The 25,228-nt window shown below is 36.7% G+C and overlaps 2 protein-coding genes across 10 annotated transcripts in view; one reads left to right on the forward strand and one right to left on the reverse strand.

Moving 5' to 3' along the window:
* The window catches only part of UGP2 (UDP-glucose pyrophosphorylase 2), a 69,412-nt gene extending 62,096 nt beyond the window's left edge, over nt 1-7,316 (forward strand). For both annotated transcript variants that reach the window (XM_044264085.1, XM_044264084.1), the window contains exons 7-10: nt 132-329; nt 891-1,133; nt 4,446-4,550; nt 6,264-7,316. In XM_044264085.1, the coding sequence (XP_044120020.1) occupies nt 132-329; nt 891-1,133; nt 4,446-4,550; nt 6,264-6,371 (654 nt within the window). In that variant the 3' untranslated portion in view covers nt 6,372-7,316. The remainder of the gene's footprint in view (nt 1-131; nt 330-890; nt 1,134-4,445; nt 4,551-6,263) is intronic.
* Nucleotides 7,317-7,322: 6 nt separating this feature from the next.
* Nucleotides 7,323-25,228, reverse strand: part of VPS54 (VPS54 subunit of GARP complex) — a 99,222-nt gene continuing 81,316 nt past the window's right edge. For 7 of the 8 annotated variants that reach the window (XM_044264077.1, XM_044264083.1, XM_044264079.1 and 4 more), the window contains 3 exons: nt 14,564-14,671; nt 12,321-12,415; nt 7,323-8,729 (listed from right to left, as the gene is read on the reverse strand). In XM_044264077.1, the coding sequence (XP_044120012.1) occupies nt 8,624-8,729; nt 12,321-12,415; nt 14,564-14,671 (309 nt within the window). In that variant the 3' untranslated portion in view covers nt 7,323-8,623. The remainder of the gene's footprint in view (nt 8,730-12,320; nt 12,416-14,563; nt 14,672-25,228) is intronic. The other variant, XM_044264082.1, reaches the window with a different exon arrangement.

The following is a 25,228-nucleotide window of genomic DNA, read 5'->3' on the forward strand; positions in this document are numbered from 1 at the left end:
AACTTTTTATTTCTGGGGGATTTTATCATCAGTGTCTTTTCTCTAACACTTTCACAGACTAGAAATAGTGTGGTATGGTTGTGATTGGGAGACATGTGGAGGTACTCACACACTCTTCTCTGCCTTTCTAGGGTGGCACACTTACCCAGTATGAAGGCAAATTGAGACTGGTGGAAATTGCTCAAGTGCCAAAAGCACATGTTGACGAGTTCAAGTCTGTGTCAAAGTTCAAAATATTTAACACAAACAACCTGTGGATCTCTCTTGCAGCAGTTAAAAGACTGCAGGAGCAAAATGCTATTGATATGGAGATCATTGTGAATCCAAAGGTAAGCCAGAGGTGCAGCCCTTGCCTCCTTATTCCCAAGATCACAGTAGGTAGGCTACAAATAGATCCACTGCCCCCTCTCTCTAGCCCATCTATTCACAGGTCCCTCTTTTTTGCCTAGTAAGTCACTCCAGTTCCTGGTCCTGTCTTTCAGAGTTAACACCCATCTCTTGACTGTGCCAAGCCTTGGTGCTCTTATGTGACGCAAGGTTGTGGTAGTGGCAAGAGCACGGGGCCCAAGAGTAGAAAACCTACCTTGGGTTTGTTGCTCTGACACTTAAAGGTTTGGGCCACAGGCATCTTGCATGAGTTTTTTGTGAACCATCGGTTCTTTATTGTAAAACGGAAACATGACTAAACAGAGACATTACAATGCTGAAATAAAAACCATGTATGTCTAAGCACCAGTACCTGACATTTAGGTACTTGCTAAATGTCACTTATCAAAATTCTGTCTCCTTCAGTGGATCTGTGAGACCACTCCCCAATTAACCAGCCCACATGGAACTAAGTTGCTAAAACCTATTTCTTCTCTCCCCCTGCCCCCTTTTCTTTCTTACAGACTTTGGATGGAGGCCTGAATGTCATTCAGTTAGAAACTGCAGTAGGGGCTGCCATAAAAAGTTTTGAGAACTCTCTAGGTATTAATGTTCCTAGGAGCCGCTTTCTACCTGTCAAAACCACATCAGATCTCTTGCTAGTGATGTCAAATCTCTATAGCCTTAATGCAGGATCTTTGACAATGAGTGAAAAGCGGGAATTTCCTACAGTACCCTTGGTTAAATTAGGCAGCTCTTTTACAAAGGTACGTAAATATATATATATATATATATATATGAATTTGTAGTTCTTAAATATGTAAGTATAAAAAAGGTTGGAATGATGTGAATTGGGGTCTAATTACAGTCTCAGCTGCTGACCTATTAAATCCTCTTTGAGGTATCTTAAAGGGAATCAGCCATAAAAGATAAAGATGTAACTTACTTTCGAAATCTGATTGCTAAAGAGTGGAAAAGAACATTTAACTTTGGGACATTTTACTTTATGTCTCCTGTAAAACTATTCACTGTTTTCATCAGTGGGAGAATGTTAACTCCGTTTTAACAAATATTGAGCCCCTACCATGTGCTAGGCAGTGTTGCAGGTGCTGCAGAGTTAGCAGTAAATATAATGGACTAAAATCCTTGCCTTTATGAGTATTCTAGCAGGGTAAAAATGATAATAAGCAAATGTATGTCAAGTGGTAGAAAATGCTTTGGAGAAAAACCAAGCAGGAATAGGGAATGTGTGGGTGGGGTAGTGTTGGTGTAATTTTACACTGCATGGCCAGAGATGGTCTCACTGAGAGCTGAGTGCACCATGCAGGTATCTGGGGTGAAAAGCATTCATGGCAAGGATAGGAAAACACCACCCTACCATGATAAGTGGAATTCAAAACATTTCATCATATCAGATATCCTGAGGCTCATGAAGTGTGACAGAGTAAGCTTTTGTGGCTGGCCTGGAGTCCTGCTAGGCCCTCCAAGTCTATTCTAATCCTGGCTGTGGGTTCGTGCCACCTGGTGGAGAGGTATATACTGCCTCTTATATTGATGGGGAATGACTCTGGGTCCTGTGGCTGTGTTGCAATTTCCAGGATAACGTGAGGCACTCTAGGACTCTCCCTGTTTTGGGTGCCTCTTACCAGCCTGTCTGAGCTGGGAAAATCCCAGTGGTACAAAGACCCACCATCTTCCCACATCATGAGAGGGTACTGCCAGCCATTTTTCTTTCTTCCCTTTCTTGTCTAATTTTTTTTTTTTCTTTAGAAACAGATTATTTGACAGAAAGAGAGCACAAGTGGGCAAAGGGAGAGGGAGAAGCAAACTCCCTGCTGAGTAGAGAACCTGACATGGCTCGTTCCCAGGATCATGACCTGAGCAGGAAGCAGATGCTTAACCAGCTGAGCCACCCAGGGTCCCCAGCCATTTTTCTACCTAGCCTCACCCTTCCCCCTTCATGTCCCCCTCACTCTTCGTAGCCTCTTCAATACTCTGCAGGAGATAAGAACATTAGCTGCCCAAATTCAGAACTGGGGGCTAAGTGGGCATGGCTAGTTGCTCTGAGGAAGAAAATGTTTTAGGGACTTTACAAAGCACAATATGGCTGGGGCAGAGTAAGCAAGTGAGAGATGGGGATAGTAGTTGGGTCAGACAGGAAACAGTCCTAATATGTAGAACTTTGTAACTGAATATTGGAAATGTGGGTGGCTTTTTCTTTTACTGATAGATGGAGAAACCATCAAAGAAGTTGCGAGCTAAGGGGTGAAATGACCAATCTGCTGAATGAGGGTAGAATCAGAGAGATTAGGGAATTGGCTGTTGTGGGAATCCTGGCAGGAGGAAATGGTGGCTTTGACCAGGGTGATGGCAGTGAAAATAATGAAAATATGTTGACATTCTGAGAAATTTTGATAGTTGTACCTATAGGATTTGCTCTTGGATGAGATGGGAGTGCAAAAGAAAAAAGGTTAAGGATGATTGCATGGCTTTTAGGCTGTGCAACTGGAAGCATGGAATTTCCTGCCATTTATGGAGATGGGGGAAGTAGGTTTAGGGGAACAGGATGGGGATTTCAATTTTAGAGATACTGTACTTAGATTAGACCTTCAAATTTATTAGACTGTTCCTAGATCAGAGGAGACAGGTAAATTTGAGAGTCCTCTGTTCATGCTGGTATTTAAAGCCATGAGATAGGTTTCACTTAGGAGATAAGAGGACTATCCCCTAAGATAGTCCAAGGCTTAGAGGATGGGGATGAGGTAGAGGAAGCAGCAAAGATCACTGAGGAGTTACAGATGAGGAACTGGTGGTAGAAAACCATCAATGTGTAAGTCCTAAAGCCAAATTTAAAAAATGTCTCAAGAAAGAGGGAGTGATCATCTATGTCAAGTGCTGCTGTTGATTCAAGTAAGATGAATGGTTCAGGATCAATGAGAATTCACCAGTAGGATTATCAATATAGAAGTTCTGGAGCCCGAGGGGCGCCTGGGTGGCTCAGTAGGTTAAAGCCTCTGCCTTCAGCTCTGGTCAGGATTCCAGGGTCCTGGGATCGAGCCCCTGAATCAGGCTCTCTGCTCCGCAGGGAGCCTGCTTCCCCTTCCTCTCTCTCTGCCTCCTACTTGTGATCTCTGTCTGTCAAATAACTAAGTAAATAAATAAAATTAAAAAAAAAAAATGTTCTGGAGCCTGACTGGAAGGGATTTAATAAAGAATAGGAGAAATGAGAGATATGTAGACAACTGATTCAAGAATTTTGCCCTAAAAACAAAACAAAACAATTGCAGCCATGGATATAGAAAGGGATGTAAATTTGAGAGTGAGTTTGTTTTGTTTGGTTGGTTGGTTTTTAAAGATGGGAGAATTTATGGGATGTTTACACATTGACTGGAATTGATGCAATCAGAGAGAAAAACACTAAAGAAGGAGAATCACTAGACAATATCTTTGAATAGGCCAGAAGAAGGACTGGCCTTAAGTTGGAGTAAAGAGTCCAACCCCAGTACTAGGCAGGGACAGAGTAACGGGCTCAGAGGCAAGTGGGTTGTCATAGAAGTCAGTGGAACTTCTCAGACTGCTTCTAATTTTCTTAGCAAAATAGTAAACAAGGCCCTGTAAGATAATGTCTAGTCCCTATAAAAGGAAATAACATAAAGATAATCATCATTTGTACTGATAATCTGAGCTGTTGCTGTGCATGAAATATCCCACTTTTGAAATATTCCCATAAACCCCAGCTCCAGTCTGGCTTGCTTCAGTGATGATCTCTTTACACCTAAACTCCAGATAATCTGAACTACTCATGTTATCTTTTTATTTATTATCATTTATTTATTAATGCCTGTTCTGATTAGTGGTAGTATAAATTGCTTGACTGTAGGGACGGTGTTCATATTTCCTGGTTTCACCTGCACAGCATCTAGCATCTAGCAAATGCTTAATAAATGGGTTCTTCCCATTGAGGGCCTGAGGTTGGCCATGAACAGAATGTTTTCACAGTTCAGTTAAACTATTTGTTAATCCCTCTTTCTTTTTGTTGTTGTTGTTAACCCATTCTTGAAACAATGTGTTTCTTTCAGGTACAGGATTATCTAAGGAGATTTGAAAGTATACCAGATATGCTTGAATTGGATCACCTCACAGTTTCAGGAGATGTGACATTTGGCAAGAATGTTTCACTAAAGGTGTGTTGTTCTGATGAAAATTATAGTTTTTACAGCTTTACAAAACAGGTTTCATTTTCTAGTCCTAAATTTACCTTTATTTTAAAGAATACTTCTTAATCTATACCAGATGTTTATAAGACATAAATACATTTAAAAAAATAAAATAGCTTACCACAATATTTAGCATTAATATTATCTTCCATAGATATACAACATAGTTAAAATACAATAATTGTTGTATATAGGAACTTTGCTTTCCATTTGAATCCTGTATTCCACAAACACAAGTAATTTAACTGGTACTATTTTATTGAAATGACAGTCTGTAAAAGAGAATCACTATTAAAGTAGCATTAGCTCACCCAAGATGACTATTTGAATCTGAAAGTAGAAAAGATGATAACTTCACTTATACTAATTATAATATATTCTCTTTTTTTAATATTTTATTTATTTATTTGACAGAGAGAGATCACAAGTAGGCAGAGAGTCAGGCAGAGAGAGAGGGGGAAGCAGGCTCCCCGCTGAACACAGAGCCCGATGTGGGGCTCAATCCCAGGACCCTGAGATCATGACCTGAGCCAAAGGCAGCAGCTTAATCCACTGAGCCACTCAGGCGCCCCTAAATATAATATATTCTTTTAAAGTAATCAGTTGTCTTCAGTATAGAGATTTATTCACATACTACAGTACTTGGGTACTCAGATGAGTACCATTCTAGCCTAAGAAATAGGAAGGACTATGGGTGTAAGTATTGAAGCTCAAAACCAAAGATACAACAGCTTTTTCCTATTCTTCCTTTATTAAAGCTCCATAAATAAAGATCTTGGGAAAACAAAAAAATATATGTGTATGTATAGATATGTCTGGTATATATATATTTATATACAGTTGACCCTTGAACAACATGGGGGTGGGGAGAGTGACCACTATAGTCGAAACCCATGTATAAGTTTTGACTCCCCAGAAATGTAACTAGTAACAGCCTATTGTTGACTGGAAGTCTTACTAATAACAGTTGATTAACATATTTTGTAGGTCATATATATTATATACTGTATTCTTACAAGAGGAAGCTAGAGATAAGAAAATTTTAAGAAAATCATTTACAGTACTGTTCTGTATTTATTGAAAAAAGTGCATGTAAGTGGGGCCCAGACCATTCAAACGTGAGTTCCAGGGTCAACCGTACAGACCTGTATATGTGTGTGTGTGTGTGTGTGTGTGTGTGTGTGTGTAGAACTTTATTGCTGATATTATGTGTGTATATACACACATGTACATGAAACTTTACTGCCAATACTCATCTGTACAGTCTCACTTAAGACATGAAAAATATATTAGTAAACTATTTTTAAAAAACAAAAACCCAAACCTGTATGTAAATATAAACCAAGCACCTCAGTATCTTTATGAAGGTAGATAATGCTGGTGACCTTGCAGGTAGTTCTTTCAAAGGGCCAGTTATGCTGTGGCACAGGGTCTACTTCTCACTTCTAGTACCACCTCTGATACAGAGGCAAGGTCTCCAGAACTACTGCCAGAATTCCTAGAGGGACACATTATATAATTTTCCTTAACCTATTATTTTTCATGTTTAATATTGCTATATGTACAAATGCTACATTGTAAATGGGAGTTCTACAGAAATTTGGTAATTGTAAGAAAATCAGTTGCATTTCAGCTGCAGTTTTAAATATATTCTCTTCTGTTTTGTCTTCCCTGTCACAGGGAACAGTTATCATCATTGCAAATCACGGTGACCGAATCGACATCCCACCTGGAGCAGTATTAGAGAACAAGATTGTATCAGGGAACCTTCGTATCTTGGACCACTGAAATGAAAAACACTGTGTACACTTCATACTAATTATGGGCTAAACAGTTTCTTATAATGAAATGTTCTCTAGGATTCTAAAATCAGCAGGTACTTTACTATGTTACTGTACCCTGCGGTATTAATTTTTAAAGTAGTTTTTTTTGCAATATGCTTTTAGTCGAAGAAAAGCACAGATGGAAGCAATATTTTTCTTCTTTGAGGAGGACCCTGAAAGTTAGTTCATCTTAAAGTGCAATACTATTTAATCTTAAAACTGGGGCAGCTCTAATGGAACATCTTTTAACTGAGGCCTCAGTGACGGTCACTTTGAATTGCTTGCGATTTTCAAAAATAAAGCTGTGAGGCAATCCATGTGCACATGTACACTTTCACTGCTAACCTTGTGAAATAGTTTATGAAAAACGGTTTATTCTTGCAAAACAGTTACTGAATCAGTTGGAAGATTTGCTCTTGAAATATTTAAGTACTCACTGGCCAGTTACCTAACACATCTAGTTTTTGCTTTTCTAAGAAACTTAACCACATCATTCTTTCCATGGGAATTAAACCTGAAGGTATTTAGTACCTATCATCTAGTCCTAAGCCTGGAATGCCTGCCATGCTTTCCACAGACTCTCCATTTATTAAAACAAATAAAGTGATGTTTCTTTTCCCAGCTCAAGAGTTTGGGGGTGGGTAGAGGTAGGGTATTTCTTTGACATCCTTGTTCTCTAGTATGATGGGGTGGAGGTATAACTTTATAAAAAGTTCCCTTTCCCCAAAGCATTCTTGGTGTGACTGAAAATATTCACGAATAACCTTTCAAATCAGTTCTGCTGATAGTTTAATTTGTGGCTTTTCTCTAAAGATTAATTACATTTTCTAATTTTTCCATACTTGTTTTTGAGTAGGCTGCTTGTAATTTAAAGTTTCCTGTATACTATTAAAAAAAGTTGCCTTATAAAGTCTGGTAATTTTTTACAGCTTTATTTTAGACAGTTTAAGAACCAATGACATACCTTAGTAATGATAAAGAAAACAGGCTTTCCTTTTAGGAAATGGAAGAGCACAAAATAAGACTATTTCATTGTACATAATCACCACAAGGTTAGGCACTCTGACAGGGTTAGGCAAGATCCCGGTATGAGGTGAGGCACAGGCACTTTCATTTGTAGAGTGCTGCTGATTCTAGTTTTGAAGGTAGGTATTATAAAGTCTTTAAATAACTTACTCGTCACCTTATATTTCTGACCCCAACACAGCAGCCTATATTTTAAAAGTTCTGTTTTCTTCTTGGTCTTTGTTCATATACACGTCAGAAGTAACTTTTTTAAAAACAAGAACCCAAGGGGGCCATATTTCATATGTTATCTAAATGTTAAAATGAGAACTCATAAATAGGCAGAATATATGAAAATGTATTCTTACCATTTGCTAGAAATAAAAAGGAAAAAAAAGCCCCACAAACCAACCCTTCATAGATACTTTTATAAAAATACAGCTATTAAACTGCAGCCTTTCATATACCACTTCCGAAAAGTATTTAAATTAGTAGTTGCATAAATAAATGCCAGTATCTTATTCTTTAATTATTACTGTGATCAAACTTTCAAGTATTTAGACTACTCTGGAAGGCTTTACTCAGTTGACATACAGTGGTGGTAGAAAGATTAAATATGTGACACCCACGGCCTGAAACTTGACATTGGTCACTAAAACAAAAATTGAATTTCTAAATCCAAGCAATCAAAAGATGTTTATTTTTTATAGAAAGATCTGTAAAAAAATAATTTTTCAAACAGCTTTACTTTCATAGAGAAAACTTTCTACAGAGGTTGACTAAGATTTTAATATTTTAAATTGTACCATCATTAAATAAGGTGGGACACCATATGAATTTCATTGCACTGGAAGAAATGCAAAGCATTTTTTAATATAAAGTATACAGAGCATTCTAGTCAACTACAGCTGTGTTACAGCTATGTGTTCTTTTGGATTTGGTCCAAAGAAACCTGAGTCTGTTTCCAGAGAGAATGAAAAATGTTATAGACACCTGATCAGTTACTCCTCACTGAAGGAAGCATAAAAATGGCATTCCTTGTAGATCCCACTGAATCCCAGTTTCCCAACACTGATACTTTCCTTTTCCCCTTCCCCTATCCCAGTTCACTTTGGGTTCGAGGTTCAGTTCTTGAATCACAGGCATCCACATTTTCTTCATAAATATACACATCCCATGGTCAGATGAGCTACCCAGTTTTCCAGTATGTCATCACCTCTTCTGTTCCCAGATCTCGGACATATTTAGGTCCAAATCTTTAAGACCTTTTAAGGCTTGAAGATTTCCAGTGTAAAAAGCTACATCTGCTGTGACCAACCTAGACATTGGAGAGAAAACTATTTTTAATCTCACTTTCTACTGTAATTAAAGAAGCAATGTTCATAGAGTCAGTCTTATTCTAACTGCCAAGATTATTATTTAAAATTCAGATTTCCTAGGGACCAAATGTCAGTATGTTTCTTAGCAGGATTTCTGCTATCAGATAGTTAGAGTGCTCTCTTTCAACAATGAATATCTTGAAAAAGAATAAACCAGTGCAGGCTGGACTTGGTTTCATAATTCTGCCTAATAAAATAGATTTATCTTAAAACAATATGAAATAAAATAGAACAATAATACATTAAGATGTTCTTTTGGTAAATTGTCACTAGAGTATACAGTTGACTCTTGAACATCAGGGTCTGAACTGCACAGGTCTATTTACAGATATTTTTTGACATGGTACAGCATGAAATGTACTTTTATGATTTTCAAAACCTTTTCCTTAGCTTTACTACAATAACACAGTATATAACATACAAAATATGTTAATCAACTGTTGTTGTTAATGATAAGGCTTATTAGTTAGGTTTCTGCAAAGTCAAAAATTACATGTGGATTTTCTACTGCAAGGGGAGTGGGTGCCCCCAACCCCTGCATTGTTCAAGGATCAACTGTACCTGTATATGACTAAAGAAATCAAGTGAAAGAAAGATAAGGTTTCCGGAGTGACATCCAAAGGAGTTAAATGAAAGCTAAGATTCATGGCTATGTTATTACTAGATACAAAACCTGATACATCCAGCAACACAAGATAAAAAAACAAAGTCTTACACTTTTGAGTACTGAGCTGTCACATTAATGTCCATACTTGAAAGGACATTCCAGGAAACAACACTCGGATAAATAAATACTAAAGCTCCATGCATATAAAATAGGAACTGGCCCATCGAGGAATAAATAGACCCTGATTTAGTAGTTTGTAAAAGAGAAGAGGAAATCCAGCTTCAGTATTTTAATGAACACATAAGTTCTGGATTGCTAGAGTACATGGGAAAAAGGTATTAGAAGCACCCTCAATGTTTGTACTACAGTCCAATTTATAAAATTCCTTTAGACTTATGTACTTAATGTTTTACCTCTTATCACATGGCAGAATTTAATGAGGATCATATTTTTCATTTAAAACATCTAATTCAGGTATTTTTTTAAAGATTCAAAATTATACTTGTGATAGATAGTATGGTCAATTAAGTACACTAAAACAGCAACAGCTCAAAAAAGAACAAAACCTTTCTAAGGCAAGGTCCTCACACTAAAAACTAGGCATAAAATTAGCATAAATCTCACTTAAAAATATTTCCAGAGTTTTATCAAAGTTGAAAATTGTTTAACATAAAAGATATTTACAACACGTATAACTAACAAAGGATTAGTTTGATTAGGGCATAAGCAAAACTAAAATTCACACAAGAAAAATAATACCCAAGAGAAAAATGGGCAAAGAAAATGAACAGGAAAAGTCAGATAAGAACACTAATAAATGACTAATAAATATATGAAAAGATGACAAACATTAGGAAATGCAAATCAAAACAAGATACCACTGGCAACCATTTAAAAATCTAACAGCAAATGTTGGAAGCATTGTACAACCACTCTGGAGAATATTCTCGCAATACCTAGTAGAGTGAGAATGTACATATGCTCTGATCAACTTGTATATATACCCCCCCAAAATGGTCACACTATTAGATATGTATATAGATCTTCACTGTGGCATAGCTGTAATGGAAAAAAGTAATGACCTAGGAATCTATCATTTGGAGAAATGGCTATATTAAATATGGTTGTTTCATGTAGGAGAATAAAAAGCAGTAAAAAAAAAAAAATAGGCAATTCCTACATATCAAACCAGTTACAATGCTGAGTAGAAAAAAGTAAGCAGTGTATATACAATATACCATATAAGTAAATTAAGTTTATAAAACAGTGCTACCTACTTTTTTAAGATACAGAGATAATGTGAAGGACTGAAAGAATGCAGACCAAATTTATTAAAAATATTGATTATGAGTTGGGGCAAAGAGAATGTGACTGGAGATGGGGTCAAGGGACACTTCAGTTTATTTGGAATGTTGGTTTTGGGGTTTTTTTGTTGTTGTATTTTTTTAAGATTTTATTTATTTGAGAGAGCATGAGCAGGGGAAAGTCATCCCAAGAACAAAAATTTCTTTTAAGCAGGTAGTTTGCTATGTCTTTGGTTAGAGTCTAGAGGTTAATTTTCAGAGAATTCCACAATTCAAGGGATTACTCAGAGGCATGAACTGACTTACACAGAATTAGTGTCATTAAAAGTATGTGACAGTGAAATCACTAAGGTGGTTCAACCCCCAAATAGCTATATTAACAAAGAAAATAATAGGTAATGAGTTAGCCTGGATGCTTCAGAACTATTGGTCAGAAAAACCAACCAACCCAGATTTAGCTATGGGACTAAAAGAAAACGTTATATATGAGAGGAGTGGGGCTTAAAAATATTAGTTTTTAAAAAACAGTTTCTGAGAGATATCTGGTGTTCATAAACTGTCCTTGAACTTCTCTGTGGCTCTGAAATTTTTGAAAATAACAATTCTAAAAAAAAAGAAAGAGAAAAACAAGATAATAATCAGGGGAGAGAATCAGATTTTTGCATCAAAAAGTTCAGCATGGCCAACAGATTCAGCAGTCTGAAGCTTCCAAATATTTCTTGCAAAATCAATTCAGTGTACTTGTTTTATTGTACAGGACCTATTTCTGACTCCAAAATACTTTTTTTCACTTGTTCTTATAAGTTTGAAGTTTAAGCCTGAAACTTAACAGGGAATAAAATATCTTATTCCTCAAAAATCCATGGAACAGCTACCACTAAGGAAATCCTATTAAGGTGTAGCTTCACGATTAGTGCTTTTGCATTTTGTATAATCTTTTCCCCATATCTTTATCTATGTTGCTCCTCACAAAAATCTTGTGATGGTACTTTTTACCATTACCTCTATTTTCAAATTTAAGAAAATAAAAGCGCAGAGAGTGTAAGCAATTTACCTAAAGTCACACAGCTAGTAAGCAGCGGAACTTAACCCAAGTTTTCTGATTCTAAATTTTGTTTTCTCTTACATAATTACATTATCTCACCAATAATACATATATTTTGTTCAACAACTTACAATAAAATGGACATACACACTTACACTTTATTTTTTGTGACCCTTTGGAAGACTTTAAAGCAAATTTTATCTTTCTCATTTTATGAATAAGGCAGAAGTTAAGTGGACCTTTTAGTGGTCACACAACTACAAAGTAGGACTTTGAGTCCTGTCCACATAGGAAGAGACTACTGGGTAACATAAGGAGGTGCTGACCTACAGTGCCTCAAAACAGACATTTTAAGTAATGGACCATTTATAAAACACTTTAATGTAGAAAGACAGATAGGCAGATACAGATATCCTCTCCACAGAGTAAAAAGGCAAAAAGTTGCTGACTTTACCATTGTGGGGGTCTGACATAGTGGAAAAGGATATACAGTAGAAAAGGACAGCATAATGAATAAAAACCAATCAAGCAATCCAGCACAGGAGCACCCAGTAAAAATATTTTGAAAACATACCCATTTTGAGGTCCTCCATCATTTATCACATTTAAATGAGATAACTGCTTTTTCAAGTGGAGTTTATAACTTGCATTAATTCTTAAAAATAACATCTGGAGAAGAAAAAAAATGGTTTCTTAAAGCTCTACTGAAATAGAAGACATAAGCATCTGAGTTATCAGTATCAAATCAGTATTATTTGAAGAAAAATTTTTAAAATTAAAAAAAATCTTTGCTTTGGCATATACTTTTAAGTATACTTTTAAGAAGCTCCTCTAAGGTATTTAGTTGCTATTTTATTTTATTTTTTTTTTAAAGATTTTATTTATTTATTTGACAGAGAGAGATCACAAGTAGGCAGAGAGGCAGGCAGAGAGAGACAGGAGGAAGCAGGATCCCCGCCGAGCAGAGAGCCCAATGCGGGGCTCGATCCCAAAACCCTGGGATCATGACCCGAGCCGAAGGCAGAGGCCTTACCCAGGCGCCCCTAGTTGCTATTTTAATATAATTTTTCTACATTTTTGGATAAAAGCTTGTTTTCCCCTTAATGATATGTTTTATCACTGCCTTTCTGCCCCTTAGAAGTCCTCTAGGATATATAAGAGGGGATCAACCATGACAGGCAAAAAGAAATAGAGAATTCTGCAATATATTAAATATGAATTTGATAGGGGAAAAAAAAGGTCACAATGGTAAGAGGCAAAGATACTTTCATCCTTCTAAACTGGTAAAATTACTAGAAATTATTTTGTTGCCCCTGTATGCAGATATTTGATGTAATGGCTCAAAACTTCTGTGGGAAATACCTGACCTGAAGCTATATATATTTAATCTTTGGAAACAATTTTTTAGAGTATCACTGATTTTCAATAGGGAAAAATATATATAATGTCATCTATGGAAGTTTTGTGGAACTACTAGTATTCAAAATTGACATAAAATCCAATTCTTACCCAGCTCTGACAAGAGTTCCCTTTAAATGATGATGTAGATAAAAACACATGGACTACCTGTATGCCCAGCTCCCTGACCTGGCCATAATTAGAACTCAGATGACAAATCCACAAGGTCAGAATGTCAGAGGTGTGAGATCTTACTTGCAATAAGAAGAATGGTTTGACTAGGAAGTAATGAGGAAGAAAAAAGAGACCCAGTGGGAGCTCCATATATTATAGCTCCTTCTCAATTCTTAGCGAGCCTCAAATGAGTTGGATGATATTTCATCATGAGTTTGGAATGATTAATGAAAACCTAGGGAAACATGATGAAAAACAGTAAGAGCTACTGTAGGATGGAAGTCTGAAGTGGTATGGGAAAGGAAAGCAGTAGGAGAAAGAATAGGCAAAAGATACTAAGCAAGCTACCTTTTGCTCCCAAATACCACTCCCACGTACCTAACTAATTTGAGGCAAACTCAAGAAACAAACTTGTCTGAATACCAAAAATCCCTGGGAAAACTCATCAACCATACAACTAGGCTTATATTCTAACACTATCATTCTCCAACTAGGCTTGAATGAGATAACCTGGTATAGAGGGAACAAGCTAAGGTGGGTAAAGAAGATTGGAAAAAAAAGAATCTTTAAAGTACCAGGAAAGGGGAACCAAGCAAGTGGGGGGTGAGGTAGGAGGGTTGGTGAACAGTGAAGAGAACTCTGATAACACTCATGTAGGGGAAGACAGTCAGGACAAAGGGTGGATACTTCATAGGTAAGAATTGCCAAAGACTACCCATTTTGCTGTTTTTCTGGTTATGGCTACTACTGATCACTTACACTGATGTAACAAATATTAATGAAGTATATTGACTGAGTTACTTTATGTGTCATCTCATTAATTCCATCACTAACTCTTCTACTGTCCCATTTGGATTATAATAACAGCAACATATTTTACAGTTGAAAAATGCCAACTCCGATTTTCAAACTGATAATGTACTGAACGATCTAAGTAGAATCCAGCATTTCTGATACTCAATGGCCAAATGAAAAATCTGCTTTTTATAACTGCTGACATAGAGCAGAGCAGTTATATAACTGCTGACATAGAGCAGAGCAGTTACTGCTCTGGCCTGTTGGAGCTAGGGGCACTTTGAAATCAAGAAACTTTTACCTATGTTCCACAGGTCAATGTAATAGCTGAAAAAAATAATCATATTGGAGTAAGAACTAGGCTTAACTGTACCAAAAGTATGTAAAAACATTCCAATTCTGCATGCATATGTTATATATAAAAAAGTAGTGTTAGGAATTACTACTCACTTGTGTTTGTTCTTCTGGAAGAAGATCAAATATAGCTTCATGCATTTTTGCCATTTGCTTACAAATATTCCTGAAACAGGCAGAAGGAACGGGAGCTTTCACCTCATACTGGCAGGGGAAAATAGTGAGAATTATATTCATGTCCTCTGGATTGTTTATTGTCCCCACTATTCCCTCAGACATATGTTTCAGCCCTTACATGCCTAACTCTAATAGAGTTGAAGCTTACACTTCAACTATGATCTATGCCACTCATGCAAATCTCAAGAACTTTTCATTAAATATCCTAATCTACTTTGAGGAATCCAGCAAAATTAGTGGCTAAAGAACACAGGCTGCTTCTCTTAAGACAGACTTTGTTTGGGTACAAATCCCAGCCCTTCAGAGTCTTAGCTATGTGATACTGGGCAAGTTACTTCATTTCTCTAGATTTCAAAGGCCTTGCTATAAGGACTTAAAAGAACACAAAACAATGCTTGATACAAAGTAAGTACACAAAAAATGTTAGCTACCAGTCTGGCTCGATATACAATGATGAATCTTTCAAGTAGGCCCTTCATATTAACAGATTATTTTTTAAGCATGATTTTCAGAGTGTGTCAATATGATCATATCAAATCAACAGGAGTCTGGTAGAATTAAAATTTTCCTTTTCTTTTGTAGGTAGGCTAATTAGTAATCACATTTTTCTTAACTATGGTAGAGGAAGCCTTTTTCAGAATGACCTATACTGAAAATTTTAACTTAGGCAAATTCACTTTACTATCCTTACATTTGAGATAATATACTAGTATCATTCAGATAACCATCTTTGGCCCATATTTTACAACTCACAACTTAAATTATAAACTATTTTTATTTATAAGACCAATATGGGCTATATAATTTAATGTACTAATCTTATATAGTTTTTTTAAAAGGATGAATTCCAATATACTGCTCTTAGCAGGACCATGCAGAAGTCACCATGTGACTGGACCAAAATAAGCAAACTTGTGACCATATAGATTTTACCTTTCTCCAGCCTAGAAATACATAAAACATCCTTATCTTTTTTGTTAACAACAGCTTTAAGATATGATTCACATACCATTAAAAGTTCATCTGTTTAAAGTATTCAATTAGCTAGTTTTTAATAAACTCAGAGTTATACAACCATCATCGTTAATTTCTGAACATTTTCATCACCTCAAAAGAAACCCATAACGATTAGCAGTCACTCCACCTGACCCCTCCCCTCAGCTCCTGGCAACCATTAATATCCATAAATGTAATCACACAATGTGTGGCTTTTTGTGACTAGCTTCTTTCACTTAGCATAATGCTTTCAAGATTCATCCACATTGTTAACATGCATTGAAACTTCATCCTTTTTAGGGTTGCATGACATTCTACTGTACGAATATACCGTAATTTGTCCAATCATTAACTGATGAACATTTGGGTTCTTTCTACTTTTGGGCTATTATGAATAATAATGCCGTGAACACTCGTTTTTATGTGGGCAAGTTGTTTTCAATTCTTTTGGGTGTATACCCAGAAGTGGAATTACTGGGTCATATGGTTAACTTTAATCTTTTGACAAAATACAAAAGTTTTTTCCAAAGTAGCTATATCGTTTTACAGTCCTACTCAGCAGTATATGAGAGATCCAATTTCTCCATATCCTCAACCAACACTAGTTATTGTCTGCCTTTTTAATTTAGGCATCTTAGTGGGTATGAAGTAGTTATCTCATTATGGTAACATCCCCATATCTTAAATACCACTTGTACTGGGATGAATAGTATCCCCCCAAAATTCATGTTCACTTAGAATCTTAAAAGGTCATACCAGATGAGAGCGGGCCCTAAATCCACTGACTGGTGTCTTTATAAAAGAAAAGAGAAGGAAATTCAGACATAGACACAGAGAAGGAAAATGACCACGTGAAGACAGAGGCAGAAATCGGAATGACACATTAACAAGCCAAAGAATGCCAGCAACTGACAAGCACCAGAAGCCAGGAAGAGGCAGGAAATACTCTTTGCTAGAGCCTTTAGAGGAAGCATGGTTAACAACACTTTGATTCAGGACTTCTGCCTCCAGAATTATGAGAGAATACATTTCTGTGGTTTTAAAGCCACTCAGTCTTTGGTAATTTGTTATGGCAGCTCTAGGTAACTAGTACAGCCTCAAAACCTTCCTCCACCCCTGCCTGCCCTAAAGATATTCTTTCCATTTTACATTCATCATCATTTCTTCAGGCACCGAAACTTGATACTGTACTTTTTAATTTTCAACCCTTAAAATCTGATTCTAGCCACTACCCAAACCACCTGCCTCCACTATTAACAATTTTCTGAAATTTCTGCAAAAATCACTAAAGCATCCTAACTTCCAAATTTAGTGACTTTCCTAGTTCTCCTTCCTCATTGCTCTGTCCTTGGTCCTCAGATAATGTAGTGTTTTCCTGAGTTTCCTCCCTTCCTGACTTTCCTCTCTTCTGTATCCTGTCTCCTAAGTGCAAAAGCTTCTTTAATCTTAACTCCCCATTATCCCCTTTCTCTCTTATCAATCTCAATCTAACAACTTCTAATGTATCTCTAGTCCTGAAACACTTCATTAAATTTCAGTCACACATCTCCTAAATGTTCCATACCATAAATGAGTTTATCATGAACTTTTTCAAACATGCTCCTCCTTCCTGTTTCCATTACTACTGCTGGTTTCATAATCCTCCTGCTCACATAGACTGAAAATCTTCACCTCAGTTTTTATTCCTCCTTATCCTTGGTTCCTTGTATTGAGTTGGTGACTGACTGCCATCAATGTACTTTCAGATTATTTTGCAAGTTAGTATTCTAGGTCAGAGTTTCTCATCCTCTAACTACCAACATTTTGGGCTATCTTATTCTTTGTTGGGAGGACTATCCTGTGTATTATAGAATGTTCAGTAGCATTCCTGACCTCTACTCACTAGCTACCAATATCGTTCCACTTCCCACACTGTGACGACCAAAAATGTTTCCAACACTTCTGAATGTCCTCAGGGGACAAAACTGTGTCAGCTAAGAAACACTGCCTGAAAAAATGTAGTCACATTTTAATGAGTCCAGATATAAGGTCAACAAACATTTAATAAAACTGCCTGGTATATAAGAAGCTCTGGATACATATTTTCTTAAATGTGTATTTGTATCTGCATATATACACACATATGTAATTATTAAGTATATAGGTATATATGTGTACATATATGTGTGTAAATATGTACATAGGTATGTAGGTATATGAGTGTGTGTATATATGTATGTGAATGTGTACGACTGAACAATGTGTCAGATGCTATGCTAGCTGGAGTGTACAAAGATGAGTCAGAGACCAAGCACTCTGGGGAGCTGACAGCCTAAAAGCTGGCTGGTATTCCAGAAAGTGGGCACTGCACGCTCCAAAAACATGGGTGAAGACATTTAGGCAACAGCAGAGATGGCTTCCCAAGCAGTACACCTGGACTGCTGAGTCTTCAAATGAAAAAAATTAAGTGAAAGTATTCCAAACAGACGACATGCTGTATCACCTCAAATCTGATAAATACTACTAAAGTACAATTCTAATCCTATGATTTGTTATTTTAAAAACTTTTGGGTTCTACTTCTGTTTAAAATTTAGAAAGCTGTAAAAGAATATTCTACTACCCTCACCACAAGAAAAAACTGTAATAACTTACAAAATCCGAACTTCTCTTGAACCCATCAGACAACAGAGGTCCCAGGAAACAAAGGAACTAATTCCAAAGAGTGACAAGCCCCACTGAGGAAAGATGGGACACAGGAACTGTCTCACTTTGCCAGAGCACAGGAAGAAGAGATGACCACCACAGAAACAAATAGAAATAAAACAACATTTTAACAAATTCCCAAGGGCCAATTATGGACTACTATATATTTATAATAAATGAGAACACTGGCCACAAGGAAAGTATGCACTCACTCACAAGTTCTCCTCCATGGGTATCCAAAAGGTCCTCACAAACAATACTGGGGTCAGAACTGGAGACCACAGAATCATTCTCACAGATAAGCAGGAGGTGACTGGCCCCCACTAGAGAAAAGGAACAAGAACTGCCCACTTCCGTACACCCTCCTCTTAAAGCAAAAGCATAAAGTCACAGAGAAAGGGTCCCAATTTCTTTATTCCCAGGGTTGTGAGGAATAGAAACAAAAAAATACCTTTAAGCCAGGATCAAAAACCAATCAAAGTAGAGGTTGGCTACCACTGGAGGAGGGGTTGGAACACTGAGAAGACTTAACATCCAAGGACTTAACCTGATTTCAAGACTTTTAATAATGCTACAGCAGTTAAGACATTAAGACATGGCATTGGTCTAAGACAGACTTATAGACCAATGGAACAGAAGAGAGAGTCCGAAAATAGACCCACAGGAAAAAAGTCAATTGATTTTCAACAAAAGCGCCAATGGAGAAAGGACAGTCTTTTCAAAAAAAGGTTCTGGAACTATCCAGAAAAAAGAACACTGACTCATACTCTGCACTATATACAAAAATCAACTAGAAATGGTTAACAAATATACATATAAAACCTGAAGTAATAAATCCTTCAGAAGAAAACACAGAATCATCTTTGTAATGTGGGTTATACAAAAATTTCTTAGGATGATAAAAGAAAAAATGAAACTGGAACTCATCAAAATTTAAAACTGTTCTTTCTATGACACTGTTAAGAAAATGAAAAGATAAGTGACAGACTGGAAGGAAATACTTACGAAACACATATTTGATAAAGGACTTGTATCAAGAATATAGAGAACTCTCTCACAACTCAATAACCCAATTTTTAAAAATTAGCCAAAAGTCTGAACATGCTACCAAAGAAAAGACACGGGTGAAAACCAATACATGAAAAGATGCTCAACATATAAGTTATTATGTAAACTAAAACCACAATGAGTTATCACTCCATACAGACCTACTAGAGTACTAATTTTAAAAAACAAACAGAGATACAATAGAAAGTGCTGGTGAGGATGAAGAGCCCCTAGAACTCTCATATATCACAAGTAGGGGGAAAAATGGTATGAATGTTTCATTCACATTCCTATACCACCATTAGCAGAGTCTAAGCAATTGGTAAAACACATGAAAAAAAAAGTGGCAGTTTTTTATAAAGATATCATGAAGTTTTATACTTCTATACAACCATCAATCTAATCCAAGGTATTTACACAAAAGAAATGGAACATGTACCTACCTATAAATGTGTACACGAATTTTTAAAACAGCAGATGAAAATCAGATCAGTGGTTGTCAAGGTTTTGGATGTGGGGAGAGAAGTGACTGCAAAAGCGCCTGAGAGAGTGTTTAACAGTGATGGAACTGTTCTGTATATTGATTGTGGTAGTTCTACTACCACACAGGTTAAAGTTAGCAAACTACGTATTTAGAAAGGGTAAATCTTACTGAACATAAATTATACCTCCATAAGCTGGACTTAAATCCATCAGCTTTCCACTGGTAGCAAAAACTCTTCACTGTCTTTCCAACATATCTCCCATTCCTCAGTTCAACCACCCTGAAACATTAGCTAAATAGAATAACTTACCTCTGTTATTTTAACAACAACAAAAGCATTGGCAGTCAACATTTATTGGAAACTTGCTATAGTCAGACATATGATAAAAGAAAAGCACTCCACATAAATATTATCTCATTAATCCTTACTACAACTTTATAAGGCTCTATTATTTTCCCCCATTTAAAGACAGAAACTAAGGTTTAAGGAGATTAATTTGCCCAAGGTGCTTTAATGGCTTATCTGGGACAAACATGAACTTAGGTCTACCTGACTCCAAATCCCTGACACTGATCTTCCTCCTTATGATTCCTACCTACAATGCTGCTAATTCAAAGCACCTCTTTACCTCAACTTTGTTTACCATAACCATACCGATCTTTAAAAGCAAGACTTAACATGCATGCCTCATCCATAAAGTTTTCCCAGATCTCCCTCCTCAGCTGGCAACCAGCTCTTCCAAAGCATTAAAAGCTCTAATAGCACAAAAGAGATTCCTTATTTTGGCTCTTTCCATATTCTACCTTCTGGTATAATTATTGATATACTTTTCTTATTAGATAGTTTACTATTTGAGGGACAATAGTGAAGACTTCTTCACCTTATGTATCCCAGTTACCTAACACAATTTAATTTCCTGAATGAATGAATGAATGAATGAATGAATACAGGAATAAATGACAGCTGGGACATTAGTTTAGCCAGTATAATTAGATGTTTATGTTTCATTCTATCCAAGCAATAGTACCATCACTTATTAGCTTTTTAGAATCAGCCTATATTACTGTGTTATCCTTCTTTCTCCAAATTAAATTTTCAGGTAAGAAAATAAAAAGCTAAAATTAAGAGGTTTAACCCAAACCAAACACTGTCTGCTATCCTGGGATGAATTAAAAACAGAGCTAAACTCCTGGGTAACCCATGAAAGCAACTAGGGCAGGGAGTGGCAAACAGAGACTTGTTAACTGGGAGAATGTAATAGGTCAAGGTAACAGAAGTCTCAGTAGGAATATAGTAGTGAAAATACTAACTTGTAAAGACTAGGCACATTCTTGACATTAAAAATAATGGGGAGGAGTATATGTAAAGTTTGTAAGACTTAAGACACATAATAACTAAGTGCTGTATGTAAACTATAGAAACCCTTGTTCAAACAAGTTATTGACATTTTGGGATAACTGATAAATTTTAAATAGAAATAAACATTAGATGATATTAAGAAATTATTGTTAATTTTGTTAAGTGTGATTTGGTAGCATGAATATGTAAGAAAGTTTCAGTTTTTAGACATACATAACTGACTTATTCAGGGCTGAAATATCATATGCCTCACATTTATTATAAAATATTTTATGGGGCAACAAGGTGGCTCAGTAGGTTAGGCACCCAACTCCTGATTTTGGCTGAGGTCATGATTTAGGGTTGTCATGATTTAGGGTTGTGAGATCAAGCCCTTACATATCCAACTCTGTGCACAGCAGGAAGTCTGCTTGAGATTCTCTCCTTCTGTTCTCCACCCACCCTGGTAGTGCTCTCTGAGATAAATAAATCTTAAAAAAATAAAAAAAATTTTTAGCAAAAAGAGCAAAATGTGACTGTTACATAAAGGTGATAAATACATGGAAAGCTCATTAAATAATTCTTTTTCTTTACCAATAGATTAATAAATAAATAAATAAATAAAATTGTCACAGGAGAAACTCAAGCCACAGTCCTAATTCTTGGTAAACCAACCAACCAAACAACAACAACAACAACAAAAAAAAAACCCCCACAGAATAAATCATGGATTTGAGTACTAGCACTTTTTTGGTTTTGCTTCATTATACTCCAGAGCTTATCACTAGTTCCACTATTTAACATTTACCTTATTTGACACTATCAGGTATTTACAGCCCTCTGCCTTGTTGGATAGTAAACTTTTCTTTCTCTCTCTCTTTTTTTAAAGATTTTATTTATTAAAAATAATAATAATAAATAAATAAATAAATAAATAAAAATTTAAAAAAAAGATTTTATTTATTTATTTGACAGAGAGATAGAAAGCATAGGTAGGTAGGCAGAGAAGCAGGCAGGAGAGGGAGAAGCAGGCTCCCTGATGCGGGATTCAATTCCAGGACCATGACCTGTGCCGAAGGCAGATGCTTAACTGACTGAGCCACTCAGGCACCCTGGTAAACTTCTTCCTTAAAAATTAGCTCATCAATTTTCTCCGAATCTTTATTTGAATGCGATTAGTTAACATACAGTCTAATATTAGTTTCAGGTGTAGAATTTAGTGATTCATCACTTACATAAGATACCTGTGGCTCATCACAAGTGCCCTCCTTAATCCCCATAAACCATTTAACTCATTCCCCGACCACCTCCCCTCTGTAATAGATGGTAAACTCCTTTAGAGTAGTCACAGTGTATTATTTATTAACTTCTGGTAGACAGAAGAAGGCAATGTATCAAAAAAGAAAACTGGGGTAACAGTACTGCTTTTGAATTTAGTTTGTACTTGGCAACCATAAAAATAGAGAATTCCTGCGGGAGGAGTCAAGATGGCAGAGAAGTAGCAGGCTGAGACGACATCAGGTAGCAGATCAGGTAGATAGCTTATCAAACCATTCCAAACATCTACAAATCCAACGGGAGATCAAAGAGAAGAGGAGCAGCGATTCTAGAAGCAGACAGTTGACCACTTTCTGAAAGGTCAGACCCGCGGCGAAGTGAATCCAAAGCGACGGGAAGATAGACCGCGGGGGGAGGGGCAGACTCCCGGCAAGCAGCGGAGCAACGGAGCACAAAACCAGAACTTTTAAAAGTCTGCTCCACTGAGGGACATCACTCCAGAGGCTAAACAAGGGTGAAGCCCACGCGGGGACAGCGTGGTCTCAGGTGCCATGGGGTCACAGAAGGATCGGGGGTGTCTGAGAGTCACAGAGCTCACAGGTATTAGAGTAGGGAAGCCGGCTACAGAGACGGAGCTGAGGAGTGAGCTCTCAACTTAAAGTTACCTTATCGTGATCCATGGCACAGGTCACTGCTCTCTGAGGGGGGACCCAACAAGATCGGGGAGACTCCCCTGGAAGAGCTCAGGGATCTGCGGGGTTCGGAGACTCCAGGCAGGGCTGTGTGCCAGAGACAAAGACGCTTGGTCATGGGCTGGGTGAGCTCAGAACGCAGGCAGAGGCCAGGGAGACAGGAATGATTGAGCACTTTTCCCGGAGTGTGCACTGAGGAGTGGGGCCCCAGCTCTCGGCTCCTCTGGGCTGGAGACTGGAAGGCCGCCATTTTCATTCCCATCCTCCAGAACTCTACGGAAAGCCTTCAGGGAACAAAAGATCCCGAAAGCGAACCCGAGCGGATTACTTAGCCTGGCCCCTGGTAAGGGTAGTGCAATTCCGCCTCAGGCAAAAACACTTGAAAATCATTACAACAGGCCCCTCCACAAAGAACAGCATGAAATCCAGCAATGAACAAGTTCACTTACCAAGGAAAACAGCGGAATTCCAGAGGAGGAGAAAGCAAAGCATGGAATTCATGGCTTTCTCCCTATGATTCTTTAGTCTTGCAAAGTTAATTAAATTTTTTTAATTTTATCTTTATCTTCTAAATTTTTTTTTAACTTTTACCCTTTCTTCCTTTAATATTTTTTAATTAGTTTATCTTAATATCTTTCAAAAAAATTTTTTTGAACCTTCATTATTATAATAACGTTTTATCCTTCATGGTATCTAACTTTATTTTTTATATACACATAGGGTTTTTTTTCTTCTAAAAAAATTTGGGATACAATTTCTTCTAATAGATCAAAATATGCCCTAAATCTAGCACAGGGTTTTATTCTAGTCTACAGCCTGAGCAAATTCTCTCCACTTTCTTATTTTATCTTATCAACTTATCTTATCAACAATATATCTTATCAACTTATCAATAATCTTATCAACTCCTTTTTTTGAAATTAAAAAAAAAATTTTTTTCATCTTTACAGTCATATTCCATCCCTTCATCATGTTTACGCTTATTTATGTTCTTCATTCTTTAAAATTTTAGGAGGTAGTTTCTTCTAAGAGACCAAAATACTCCCAAAATTAAGTGGGTGAACCTATTCTATTCACCAATCTAACATATATATATATATTTATTTTCTTTTTATATTTTTTATTTTCTTTTTCTCTTTTAAATTTTTTTTTTTTAATTTTTCTGAACCTGTTTTTACCCTCTTTCTTCCGCCCATGATTTGGGCTCTCCTCTGATTTGGTTAAAGCACATTTTATTGGGGTCTTTGCCACCCTTTTATATTTTATTCGCTCCTTCATATATTCTTATCAGGATAAAATGACAAGGCGGAAAAACTCACCACAGAAAAAAGAACAAGACGCAGTACCAAAGCCCAGGGACCTAATCAATATGGACATAGGTAATATGTCAGATCTAGAGTTCAGAATGACAATTCTCAAGGTGCTAGCCAGGCTTGAAAAAGGCATGGAAGATATTAGAGAAACCCTGTCTGGAGAAATAAAAGCCCTTTCTGGAAAAATAAAAGAACTAAAATCTAACCAAGTTGAAATAAAAAAAGCTATTAATGAGGTGCAATAAAAAATGAAGGCTCTTACTACTAGGATAAATGAGGCAGAAGAAAGAATTAGTGATACAGAAGACCAAATGACAGAGAATAAAGAAGCTGAACAAAAGAGAGACAAACAATTACTGGACCACGAAGGGAGAATTCGAGAGAAAAGTGATACCATAAGACAAAACAACATTAGAACAATTGGGATTCCAGAAGAAAAAGAAAGAGAGGGGGAGCAGAAGATAAACTGGAGAGAATTATTGTAAAGAATTTTCATAATATGCAAAGAGAACAAGCATCAAAATCCAGGAGGCACAGAGAACCCCGCTCAAAATCAGTAAGAATAGGTCCACACCCTGTCACATAATAGTAAATGTTACAAGTCTTGGCGACAAATAGAAAATCCTGAACGCAGCCCAGGAAAAGAAGTCTGTAACATACAATGGCAAAAATAGTAGATTGGCAACAGACTTATCCACAGAGACCTGGCAGGCCAAAAAGGGCTGTCATGATATATTCAGAGCACTAAACAA

This window comes from Neovison vison, chromosome 8 (genome assembly GCF_020171115.1).
Source record: "Neovison vison isolate M4711 chromosome 8, ASM_NN_V1, whole genome shotgun sequence".
NCBI lineage: Eukaryota > Metazoa > Chordata > Mammalia > Carnivora > Mustelidae > Neogale > Neogale vison.